At 39.1% G+C, this 13,244-nt stretch overlaps 1 protein-coding gene and 1 pseudogene across 1 annotated transcript in view; one reads left to right on the top strand and one right to left on the bottom strand.

Annotated features, from left to right (window-relative positions):
- LOC105980429 overlaps positions 1-300 on the bottom strand; it is a 185,356-nt pseudogene extending 185,056 nt beyond the window's left edge.
- Positions 301-338: 38 nt separating this feature from the next.
- Positions 339-13,244, top strand: part of Ca8 (carbonic anhydrase VIII) — an 88,777-nt gene continuing 75,871 nt past the window's right edge. The window contains exons 1-2 of the mRNA XM_013009268.1: positions 339-366; positions 675-866. Coding sequence (XP_012864722.1) covers positions 339-366; positions 675-866 — 220 coding nt within the window. The remainder of the gene's footprint in view (positions 367-674; positions 867-13,244) is intronic.

Raw genomic sequence — 13,244 nt, 5'->3', positions numbered from 1 at the left:
TTCTTTCCTCCTCCTCCTCCTCTTTCTTCCTCCTCTTCCACTTCCTCCTCTTCCCTCCTCCTCCTGCTTCTTTTAAAAAGAAACTTGTTCCCTGACAACATAGGGCACCTAATAGCTAATCATTGTTGCCATATAGAAGATAGAATTTTAATTTATTACAGCTTTGTATATATACACACACATATGTATATGCATATACATATAATACATGTATACATGAGTATACATGTAGACACACTTTTTACTGTCTCATTTCTTTTTAGAGGTGCTCACTAGCATCAAAATGGCAGTTTTGGGCATGTGCCTACCATGTTGAAAGTTATAACTAGTTCCTAACTATGGATCATAATTTAAGGAGAAACTTTTGTGATATCTTTTCTGATCACTGAAAGATGATTAAATGTTTTAGAGCCATAGACTGTTACAACTAGTGGACAACTACAAAAGAATAGAATATTGCATTGGTGTACGATATTGTGTCTGGTATTTGGTAAGATTAGATCATTCCTTACATAACAAAAGTATCTTGTACATTTGTCATCTAAGTTTCTGTACAGAAATTGTATCAGATCCTCTTTGTAATATCAAGGGTCAGAGAAACATTTAAACTTGTTTTTCCATGTTAAATCTGTTCTTAATTTTTTTTAATTTATTTTTTTACATTTTGACCTTAGGTGTTGAATGGGGCTTGGTGTTTCCAGATGCCAATGGGGAATACCAGTCTCCTATTAACCTAAACTCCAGAGAAGCTAGATATGACCCCTCGCTGCTGGATGTCCGCCTTTCTCCAAATTATGTGGTCTGCCGGGACTGTGAAGTCACTAATGATGGACACACCATTCAGGTTATCCTGAAGTCAAAATCAGGTATTTTAGAAAGCTTGTGTGTTCTGTAAACTAGAGGTCATGGTAGAGTTGAACTCTAACTTGTGCCACTTTAAAAGTAGAACTAACATAGGTATGTTTTCAGGACATCTTTGCATTTTGGGAATTGTTTCCTAAGGCTGCTGAAATCAAGAAGATCTCAGTTGCTTTGCTATATATGATGATTCTGGATCCATCATAGCTGGTGAATGTGTGCTTTGTGAAATAAGAGACATTATTTCAATCATTGTTCACTGTTTTACTACTTTGTGAAATGGAAGATGAAGACTTAGTGCTCTTCAGGTTTATAAACTTTTCAATTTAAATTTCTCTGCTACGCAAAATGAATTCTAAACAATAGCACTAAAAACTCCACTAAACTCCACTAAAGATTTAAATGGCAAAGCTCTTGCTTTTATTTATTTTTAAACCACCTACTCCTGCCATCTGAACCTGTTTGAGATGGATCCGAGCTGATTTGTGGAGGATAGTTTCCAGGGAAATTGATGTCTAGCTTTAATATAAGGGGGAGGAAAATAATTATTATTTTAATCAACAATATCATGCTTTTCACAGTGAACAATCTTTACCTTTGGGAAGAATGTAAAAGTAGAGTATGTTCAGATACAAACATCTGCTTGAAAAAATTATCCGTATTGATAATTTGACATTTTAAGCCATAAAATCTTAAAGTTTAATACTAAGCAAGGCAAGTATTGATTCCAACTGTGGATTTTAATTTTTATTCATTGTGAATTTAGATTCTACAAGATAGTCATAGATTCATGGTCTTCCCTGCTGGTCCGAGTTTGTCTCGGCTGGAGCTCCCTAAGGAGATTCTGGGTATCACATGTACTTAGTCAAAGAGAAATAGCAAACCTAGATTTGAACTTAAATCAGAATTTTGGGATGTTTACCAATGATCAGACATTCTATATTTTTTGAAGTATATTGTAAAATTATTGAATATTCACCATGCTGGCATATACAAAGCATCTTAAGGTAGTACTTGTGTGTACTTCTGCAAGTAAATTTTTATAGGTCCATATAACAAAGCCACATTTCCTGTTGACACCAGGAGGAGTATTGGTTATTAAGCTTGACAGTTGTTGAGGATTCATTGTCTAGTGAAAACAGTTCTTTAAAGTTTGATGTAAATGTTAATACATCATTACTGAGAGAATAGATAATGACTAAATGCAAATCCCCATTGAGCTAGTGTATATTCAGCCCTGCCTCACCAGGGGGGAAGAACTATGTGAATTTCAGCCTATGCCCCATGGGGGCACATGGGACCCCCAGCTCTATTCTTTGCCTCTTCAGAGACCTTCCAATCCTTCAGAGGCCCGGCACTGCTTCTCATGATTTCTTCCCTTTTGATGGTTCTGATTTTTTCCCACCTTTAGTTTCTGTTCACTAGTGACATGTGCTTTGAAGTACTTGTACCTTTTTAGCTACTTCATGTATAGTGATCTCCATATTCCTTAATGCTGTGTTTATGCGGTTGTACTCTGATAGTTAAGATAGCTTTAAATATTAGGTATTAATGTTTGGAAAATGATGACAGGTCTTTTATACCTCTCTTTGTTTGTTCCCTCATTGTCATGTACCCTCTTTTTTTGTGCTGGTCCTGGGGCTTGAGCTTGTGATCTGGGCATTGTCCCTGGACTTTTTGCTCAGTCTAGTGCTCTACTACCTGAGCCATAGTTCCACTTCTGGCCTTTTTGGTGGTTAATTGGAGAAGAGTCCCATAGGCTTTCCGGCTGGGCTGGCTTTTAACTGCCATATTCAGATCTCAGCCTCCTGAGTAGCTAGATTATATGCGTGGGCCACCAGCACCTGATTGCCCCTATTTTTAAGTACTTTCTATTCAGATTAATAATCAGTTTTTTGGTATTCTCATGAAACTATTATTTCCAGCTGAGTCTAAATTCTTTCCAGCTGTGACTATATTCTGTTTCTTTTATTAAGCAATATTTTCCCCTGTAAAAATATTTTTATTAACTTTTAAATCTATTTATTATAAATTCATACTAAACATTCTGACAGATGACAGATCTTTCAGCACATTCACAGTCATCAAATTGTTTTCCCACCTTCCCTCCTTCCCAATTTGTCTTTCCTTCTTCCCCTTGGTGAAACAACTCCAGTTTGGATCCTTCAGTGATAGTACACCTGTAAAGTCTTTTGATTATCTCCAGAATTAGATTTCTTCTCTCCTAAATGTAGATTCATCCTCTTTAGGGCTACTCCCTCACTGTGGAGAGTTTCTTATTTCATTTGTTCTAAGGTTTATGTTCCATGAACTTCTGGACAGAGGGGTAAGTGAAGGGTAAGTGTAGGACTATCTGATGTGTCCACAAGGTTGTGTTTAAACCTCTTGGCTTGACTGGATTTACCTGGATGGTCGTCTGGCTTGGAAGTGATTCCAAGCATCATTTGGATGTCATTTCTATACTTTCTCTCGCCCTGGTCATGGGCTGGGAAGATCTAAGGCCATATGCCTTTCAGTCCGTCTCTGCACACTGTATGGAAGCTTTTATAGTTTTCCCTTTCCTTCTGTTTTGAAATTTTATAGCCACAGATTTTTGCATGGTATTTATTTCATTCTATGTGCTGGGCATTTGGTGGGTCCTTTTAATCATGATAATTGTGTCTTTTATTTCCTTGAAATTGTAATATATTTCTTGTACTGTTTTGTTTGTAGAAATGCGTATGGTGGCACACACTTATAATCCCAGAACTCTGGAGACTGAGGCAAGAGGACTACAAGTTTGAGTCCAGCTTGGACTACATACATATTGAGGCCTGCCTAAAAAAGTGTTTCTCAGTTTTTATCTCTGTCCTTTTTATTTCTTTCAGTTACCCCTACTTTTCCTTTTCCTCCATTTTCTAGTAAGTTATTCCATTTTCTATCTTTCAGTTTTTTTCTGTAGTTTTAATTCTTGCTTACTTGCTTGCACACACACACATACACACACATATATATATACACACACACAAAGTATATATATGTATACACACACACTCACACACACTCACTTTGAACTCATGATCCTTCTGTCTCAGAATTCTAAGTGTTGAGCTTCCAGGTGTGTGCTACCTTACAGAGCTTCATATTTTTAATTTCTAAAATATGATGTTCTGTGACTTTAAAAAAATTTAAAACTTGTGGGATCCAAGCTGGGCACCAGTTGTATAGCTCATGTCTACCATCCTAGCTACTCAAAAGCTGAGATCTAAAGACCATGGTTTAAAGCCAGACAGGACAGACAAATTCTTGAGACTCTGATCTCTAAATAACCAGAAAAAAACCCCCAAACCCAATCAAACTAGAAATGGGGTATGGCTTAAATTGTAGAGTAGCACCAGCTATGAGTAACAAAGCAAGGGGACAGCCTGTGACCTTGAGTTTAAGGTCAGTACTGGCAAAAAAAATTTTTTTATAGCATTCAGTAGTTCATGACTGTGAAACTTTTCTTCATTCTTTTCTATATTGCTTCTTTCCTGTTCTGTTTATTTTAGGCTCTTCCATATACTTGTTTTGGTCCTTGTCTTTGACTCTGAGAGTCTCATCAAATGTGTAATGATCTTGGTTCCTTGTTTGTATGTGAGAATGGCCCTAAAAAGTGAATGAAAAGCTCTGAGCACAGGGTCTGGTGTACCTCTTGGGGTCTGGTGTTCCTCATGGTACCTGACTTTCTTGTGGAGACCTCTTCACAGGTCTCATTGATTTCCCTGGAACGTATCTACTTTTTGTTTTTGGTTTTGTTTTGGAGTAGAGGGCTAGCTCACACCTGGTTCTTGGCCATCATCAGGAGCATCACCATTTGGTACCCATTTTTCTTCTGTCAGGGAATATAAGGTAGTTTCCTGGCTATGAAGAATAGGGGGGAGAGGCATAACCATTTCTCTTAAAGACCTTAAATATATTTTCCTGCTCTGTACTTTTCCTCAGGGGAAATATTTGATGTCTTTATCTCCTGAGTCTTTTCAGCTATGTGACTCCATTTGTCTGCTATAACAAAATACCATAGGCAAGGTAATTTATAATAGGCATTTATTTTCACAGTTGAGTCTGAAGTCCAAGGTCAAGTTGGCTGTCGAGTTAGCATCTGATGAAGACTTGTACTGGGCTTCATAATCGTGCCTTGTTGCTGTCTCCTCATCTGACAGACGGGCAAAAAGGGCCACAGGAGCTTCTGTGTAAGGCATGAAGCCATTTCTTAAGGCTGCAACTTCATGAATCATCTCCTGAAAGTTCCCATCTGTGATGTTGTTGCATTTGGGACTGAGTTGCAACATGCATTTTGGAGGGCATGCAAACATTCAAACCATAGCACTTGGCGTCAGTGGTATTCGTTGCTGGCCTCTGCCCTTCCTCTGCCTATAGATTTGTTTTGCTGAATTACCACCTTTGAGTCCACTTGAGCAACTCCTCAATTTCTCTGAGGCTGTTATTTCCACTCTTGTTCATTCTGCCCTAGTGAATTTTTGGCCCTTTGTTTAGTGAGGATTGAGAAGTGGGGGCGAGGGTGATAAGTACTGGAATTCTGGAGTATAGTTCTAGTTGTGTGATTGGAGGTATTTCCTTCATTTATAGCATGTTGTCATTTTAAGTAAAAAGCACTGTATAACTAAGCACACCTATTTTTTGTGTGATGCCAGTTCTGGGTTGTGAACTCAGTTCTTGGGTACTATCTCTGAGTTTTTTTGCTCAAGGTTATTACTCTACTACTTGAGCCACTGCTGTGCTTCCAGCTTTTTGCTGGTTAATTGGAGATAAACCTTTCATGGACTTTTTTGCCTGTGCTGGCTTTGAACTTTTATCCTCGGACCTCAGCCTCTTGAGTAAATAGGATTACATTTGTGCACCACTAGCACTTGGCAGCACACTTATTTTTAATTAAAAATAGAAATTAGCGTTGGACAGTGGTAGAGTGCTTGCCTCACACGCATGAGACCGTGGGTTCTATTCCTCAGCACCACATAAGCAAAATGAAAAAAGCTGGAAGTGGTGCTGTGGCTCAAGTGGTAGAGTACTAGCCTTGAAGCAAAGAGCTGAGGGACAGTGCCCAGGCCCAGAGTTCAGGCTCCATGACCGACGGAAAAAAAAAAAAAGAAAGAAAGAAAAAAAAGAAAGAAATTAAAATGGAGTTTATACTTACCATACTACTAAAACCTCAGATCTTCTTGAGTCTGTCAGTGGTTGAGGTTACTTTGTTTTCTTTCTTTTTCACTCTTTTTTTATATTAACCATTATACTATTATCCTAAAAGGCCATTATATTATAATAATTGTATAATAATTTGATACTTATGCTTACTTAGTATAGCTTCTTAAACATAGTTTTAATGATTTGGTTCCCATATAGAAGTCCATCTGGATAAATTGCCTTAATTTGTAATTGAGCTATTTCATGGGCATGAGCTGAACTCTCCTGTCCCCTCCCCATACCCTCACCTGCTAAAACTTCTCAGGCCAGGATCACTGGTGTCCTCTTTTCCCCTCACCCCAGTGCCAGTGTGTAATTCTTACTTTAACTCTGTTTAAGTTGAATGGAATTTTGGGAAACCTTCTCTACTATTGGTCCCTGTGACACAGTCTCCTGATGTTTCTTTTACATTTTAATTGCCTGTTCTCTGCTAGTTCTTCACGCTCCATTATTCTTAAATAATAGGTTTCTCAGTGTTTCCTGGTGAACTCTCCTCTCAATACTGCACACGCCCCACAGGCAATGAGTGTACCACGTGGATGTTAAGCTACTCTGCTCAGTGTCGTTTTTCCAATAAATAGCATCTAGGTTTAGGAAAGGGGATGTTGCTGTAAGTCCTCTGGGTGACATGGGTTTCTGGAGGGTAGCTGGGCTGCCAGCTTCCTCCAGTCACAGACCCTCTGATGGGTGCTGGACAACACGGACTTCAATAGTTCAGGTGTGAACAGTCCTTTCCTCAATGAGAAAGTTATGTAATCTCCCCTATTGTTGACTGTTTTTATTTTAGAACTCTGTACCTATGCATGACAAATACACTTGTACATCACATCATTGAAAATACTGGCTGCTGTTAATTTGTCCTGTAGTTGCCATTTTTTTCCTTTCACATGTATTTAGCTCATTTAACTTATGTGCTAGTCCCTCAACATTTACTTATTTCTTGCCACTTATAAATTCACTTATCTCTAAAGCCACGTATATACTATGACTGAAATGACCAGGAGGGAAAGTCTATAAATAGCTTCTAGCCCGTCTGTCTCATCTGCAGTGCTGGGAGTCAGTAGAGCCTGAGGGGACTTAGAAAGCCCACAAGCTAAGAGAACTATATGCATTATTAGGAGAGAACCTGGACCTCAAGCATGGGTGCTCATTGGTGTCCTCTGACTAGCAGGGTGAATTTGACAGTCTTTGTTTTACCTTAAGTTACATAATTTCGGATAAGGTAACTATAAACCAGACCCATTACCTGCTCTCTGTGAGGTTGCTGTGATAGGTCATGAAAGATAAATACAGCAGGGGAAATTATTTTTGGTGGAAGCTATTAGAGAAAGGGGTTGTAGAGGAACTTCTTGTGTCACTTGAAATGATCCTTGAAGGGTGAATAGCTTAGAGGTGTGGTGGGCAGAAGGGACAACATACAAAAGACAGACGTGGAGGGTCTAGAGATAGTACAGGGAAGCTAAGTCCTGTCATGCTTCTGGAAGAGAAGATTCAGTTATCATGAAAGGAATTAATGAGTAGGCCTGGGAAGTAGGCTCAGTGGTAGAGTGCTTGCCTCACATGCATGAGGTGCTAGGTTTGATTCCTCAGCACCACATAAGCAGAAAAAAAGCCAGAAGTGGCACTGTGGCTCAAGTGGTAGAGTGCTAGCCTTGAGCTGAAGAGCTGAGGGACAGCGCCCAGGCCCAGAGTTCAGCCTCCACGACTGATGGGGAAAAAATAAAAAAGGAATATGGATAATAGCACAGAGGTGGTTTGGAACACATTATCTACATTTTCTGTAGAATAAAGTCAGAACTAGTGTGTTGCTTCAGGAAAGGTAACCTGGGATCCCTTAATATGAGACTGGATCTGTGAGAGTTTGGGAGTTGGTTTAAGGGTTTATGCAAAAGACTCAGTAACTATAGCCCTGATTTATTACCTGTTGGAGGAAGAGGGAAGGTGACATGGAAATTTCTGAGATACAGTTCATAGCACTCCAGTGAGTAGTCATGTGGCATAGAAGATATGACGGGGTTCTTGAAGAGATAGGCAGTGGTGGAGCTCCTGGACTGGGTCTTGGCTCATGTTCTGTCACTGTCCCTGGCCTTCTAGCTGGGCATATTCAAAGTGGCAGTCAGCACATTCTAGGGGTGACATAACCAGACTATGGGCCCTATTGTCACCTTAAGCATGTAGAAGTTGGTTATGGCTACCATAGAGATAATTTCATTTCTTAACATTTAAGGTGCATAGGCAAATTACAATAAAATGTATTTGTGATGGTGTGACAAGTAGCAGAAATATAAAAAATATAATAATGGTAGTCCTCACTAAACTTTAACTAGAGATTACACCAACCCTCTCCTGTTTTTTTCCTATCATGCATACCTGTGAGAAGATATAATTTAGGTATAGCAAGAGACTAACAACAATAAGTAATAATGCAGTGGACCAATTCTAATAACATACTATAAAAGTTAATGTGAGTGTGGTTTTGTTTTTCTCTCTGGAATTTTCCATTTTGCATTTTCAGCTTATGGTTGACTGTAGTTTACTGCAGTTCCAGAATGTGAAGCTGCGAGGAGGGTCTTAGCACAGAATGGTAACCAGAGGGTTGTGAGATTCAGGTAGTGAGAAAGCATGAGACTGTTGAAGGCTGCTCCATGACAGGTCATTCCATCTGATTACAAGCAGCGTATTAAAGGTAATGACATCTTGTTTTTCAAGACAAGGGCTTGCCATGTAGTCTTAGTTGGCCTCAAATTTGAGATTCTCCTTCCTCAGCCTTCCAAGTGATGGAATTATATGTGTGTACTACCACACCAGCAAGAGTAATGGCTTCCCCCCCCCCCCCCGTCGTGGGGCTTGAACTCTGGGCCTGGGCACTGTCCCTCAGCTCTTCAGTTCAAGTTTAGTGCTCTACCACTTGATCCATAGCACCACTTCTGGTTTTCTGGTGGTTTATTGGAGATAAGAGTTTCATGGACTTTCTTGTCTGGGCTGACTTTGAACCATGTCCTCAGATCTCAGCTTCCTGAGTAGCTAGGATTACAGGCATGAGCCACCCATGCCCGGCTGAGAAGAAGCACTTTTATTTATGTGATTGAAAAGAGTATTCATGGACGAAAATCATTCACCTCTGAATTATATACCTCTGAGGTATATAATTCAAAGAAGTTGAATTATAACTTTGTAACTTAGAAGTTGTGTTTGTGCTAAATATGCCTCTGGAGGAAATATCTCTAAAATCTGAAGACAAAGTATTTCTAATCTTCACAACATTTTTTTAACCGGTAATGACATTTTTAATAGGTCATCATTGTGAGAAAAATTGCTAATCAGGATAGGTCATTTGTGCCATCTACTGTAACTTAATATAGACACTTTAATTAGAAAGTTTTACTTCTGGGACCTTTATAATTTTCAATACTAATTTTAGGCTACATAATTATTATTATCAATCATACTTTCCCCCTTCATGAAAACTTTTCTAGTGGTTCTTAGTAACTTTACTTATGTACAGACAGACTTGTCAAAATATATTGAATTATTTTCACTAAAGTGGCTCTGCATTTTCTGTCTATTGAAATATCAGATATGATTTTTTTCATGATTCTGTATTATTTATTGTTAGCTAACTGGGGAGCTTGATTATTTGGACACTTTCTTTAATCTGCTTCTTTTTTCGTGCACACACATACCACATACATATTGAATGGTACATATTTTATTGGTAAGTACACTGTGTTTCAATAACAGAGATAAATTTGATTGAATGGGAGACAGTAATCAAGCCAAAACAATAAATTATGGATTATCGTCAGAAAAAATATCTGTGGCTTTGGGACTATAATATAGAAATCCAAAATCACTCAGAAGCCAAATCTTAAAGATGAATTGTTCTTTTATTAGTCTGTATGGAGTAGGTCTATAGTACTGGAATCTAATACTGTTGTGGTACCTGCCATTGGTTTTTATTGCTCCTTAATCGTCCTTTGGAAAGGCAATATTCTATAGTGACATCACTAAAGACACCATGAACCAATGGATCAAGCCAGTAATTCTAGCTACTTGAGAGGCTGACAATGAGAAGACCATGATGCCAGGCCAGAGCATGCAGAAGAGTCTACAAGATTCCATGTCATGGAAGCAAAGCTGCCTGTGATACCCTCTATGACAGGAAGTTGAAAGTAGGCTGACTGTGGCTGATGTGCATGCTTAGGCAGGAATTGAGACCCTTTCTTAAAAATAACCAGGGAAAAACAGGGCTGGAGGCATGGCTCAGTGGTATCATGCCAGCCTAGAATGAGGTCTGGAGTTCAAATCCTTGACCTTAGTACTGGCACACAAAGAAGAGATAAACTCAAACATCCCCCTCATCCACAACCATCACCTTTATAACAAATATCTCTCATAAACCATGGCATTACTATGTATCATAAAATGGGTATTTTACATTCAGAGAGGAAGGACACAATGTTGTCCAGCATCTACAGTATTAGTAGGGGTGGGGAACATTTTTCTGCCAAGGACTATACAAAATATCAATATGGACAGATAGCATAGAAAATCAATGAGAAGCATACATCTTCCATAGACCAGTTGTTTCTTCTAGACACAACCAGGATCAAACATCATTTGAGAGGTGATTGTATTTTCCCATCGAGGGTGGCTATGTCTCCTAAGAAGCATCTAAGGAAGTGGAGGTGGTGGCAGTGTTATCAGTTTATTTTATATTCTTTCTACAAGTTTGTTATTCCAAGGACAATCAGCCTATGGTCAGCACAATCTGCATGTTGTTTCGCTGTTGCTCTTTTGATGTAATGTCATTATTGCTATTGCACCTGCCCTGTAGTGACCAAATATCACTCATCAAAATCTGATATTCAGTAATGGAGGAAGAGTATATCTTTTAGTATGAATGATTTTATTATGAATATAAGCTTTAAAAGGGGGAAAATAATGCCTTAAGAGGATCTGGCCAAATGGGTAAAACACAGCTGTGATTTATTTTTAGTCTATAAACACAATCACTCTCAGGAGATGAACAGGTAGTGCCTCATAAACTTTGAGTTTAGTGTCTTGTCATTTTTTAATGACCTTACATTTTAGCCCAGTAGATCATAAGATCCATGAGATCAGGAATATTGTCTATTTTATCAAAACCCCCAATGTTCTATACAGTGTTTGGTCCAATGGAGTAGATGACTGGGAATATTTGTAAATGGACCTCTGGGGCTTTGAACTTCTCTTCAATGCATGGATCTGTGAAACTTAAATTTCCAAGATGTTTAAAATTTGATCTCTGTAAGTTTTAAGCTAAAGGCATGATTACTTTTATTCATTTATTTTTGGCAATACTGGGGTTTGAGTTTAGGCCTTCGTGCTTTTTAGGCAGGTGCTTTACAACCTAAGCCATGTCCCCAGCCCTTTAGATTTATTTTTCATATGTGCTTTTGCTCAGGGCTTGGCCTACCTGTGCCTCTCAAGTTGGGGTGATAGGCATGTCCTGCCATAGCATACCTGACAAGTTGGTTGGGATGAGGGTCTTGCTACTTTTTTGTCTGGCTTGGCCTAAGTTGCTGTCCTCCTGATCTCTGCCTCATGAGTAGCTGAGATTATAGGCATCCCTTGTGTTTTATTGCTTTTAAAGACATACTGGGGCTGAAATAGTGGCACAGGCCTATAAACCCAGTACTCAGAAGGCAGAGGCAAGACAATTGAGAGTTCTGGGCCAGCCTAGAATACATATTGAGACTTGATAACTAAGCAAGCAAAATAAACAAAACAACAAAAACAAACCCTGGCATTGATCCTGTGGGATTTTGGGTTTTTATATTTTTGGGTGCTGATTCTGGGGCTTGAACTCAAGGCCTTTTGTTCTCATTTGGCTTTTTTTTTACACCACATCTGCAGTCTGGCATTTTGCTTGTTCTTGGAGATAGTGTTTTGGAGACTTTTCTGCCTGGGCTGGCTTTGAACTGTTATGCTGAGATCTCAGCCTCTAGTGTAGCTATGATTACAGATGTGAGTCACTGGTGGTACCCAGCTGTGAAATGTGTTTTTGAAACAGGACTTTCTTTCTCTTCCCCTGAAATCACTGTCAAAGTCAGGTGTATTTTCCTTTTCTGCAAGAAAGTACTGGTAGACTGTTCCATAACAGATTTAGAAAGTGTGTGTGTGTGTGTGTGTGTGTGTGTGTGTGTGTGTGTGCATTGAGTATATTGGATAAAGGGACTTGGAGAGAGATTTTTTTAAAATTCTCTTTCCTATTTCTCATTTTGTGGTGGTGGTTGTCATTGTTACCATAATAGTCTTCTTTTTCTTCTTCTTCTTTTTTTTTTTTTGGGTCCGGTCATGGGGCCTGAACGCTGTCCTTCAGCTCTTCAGCTCAAGGCTAGCGACCTACCACTTGAGCCACAGCGCCACTCCAGCTTTTTTCTTTCTGCTTATGTGGTGCTGAAGAACCGAACCCAGGGCCTCATGCATGCAAGGCAAGCGCTCTACCACTGAGCCACCTTCCCAGCCCTTCTTTTTCTTCTTTTCTTCTTTCTCCTCCTCCTTCTCCTCCTCCTATCCCTTTCCGTCTTCTTCCTTTCCCTTCTCCCTCCTCATCCTCTTCCTCCTCCCTCTCCTCTTCCTCTTTCTCATCATTTTCCTCTTCCTCTTCTTTGTTCTCTTCCTTTTCCTTTCTTGTAGTAACATGCAACCAAACCTCCTCTAAGAGAACAACCTTCTCCTAAAAATTGAGAAGTATAGAAATGACCCCTGAAGCTTCAGGTTGGTTTATGCTGTGCATAATACTGAGTTAAGGGTGTTTTCTCTTTCTGATGATGCAGGTGGATGAGATGTGAGATTCTAAATATTCTCCTCCTCTTCCTCTTTCTGATTTGGATGATAAGGTACAAAGTGGGTAGATTCATAATCTCTTTTCCCATTTTTCTTAAGACCAAATTTGGAAAACCAAGGAATTTGAGTGGTGTGAGTATATTCAGAGACTGTGACATCTGCTTAGAAAAAAAAAAAGTCACACGCATTCTTAAACCCACAGTTTGGATGTTTACAGATGAGGAAAATGGAGTAAGCCTCTAGAGCAGTTGTGAATGTCTATAAACTTTCTTGATCCATGTATTTGATTGTTTTGATTGTCTTAGAAAATAGGAGCAGAGGAACTGCAGTTTAGA

Source organism: Dipodomys ordii, unplaced genomic scaffold, assembly GCF_000151885.1.
Source record: "Dipodomys ordii isolate 6190 unplaced genomic scaffold, Dord_2.0 Scaffold9, whole genome shotgun sequence".
Lineage (NCBI taxonomy): Eukaryota > Metazoa > Chordata > Mammalia > Rodentia > Heteromyidae > Dipodomys > Dipodomys ordii.
The sequence above is the reverse complement of the archived record's forward strand: the minus strand, read 5'-3'. Positions and strand labels throughout refer to the sequence as shown.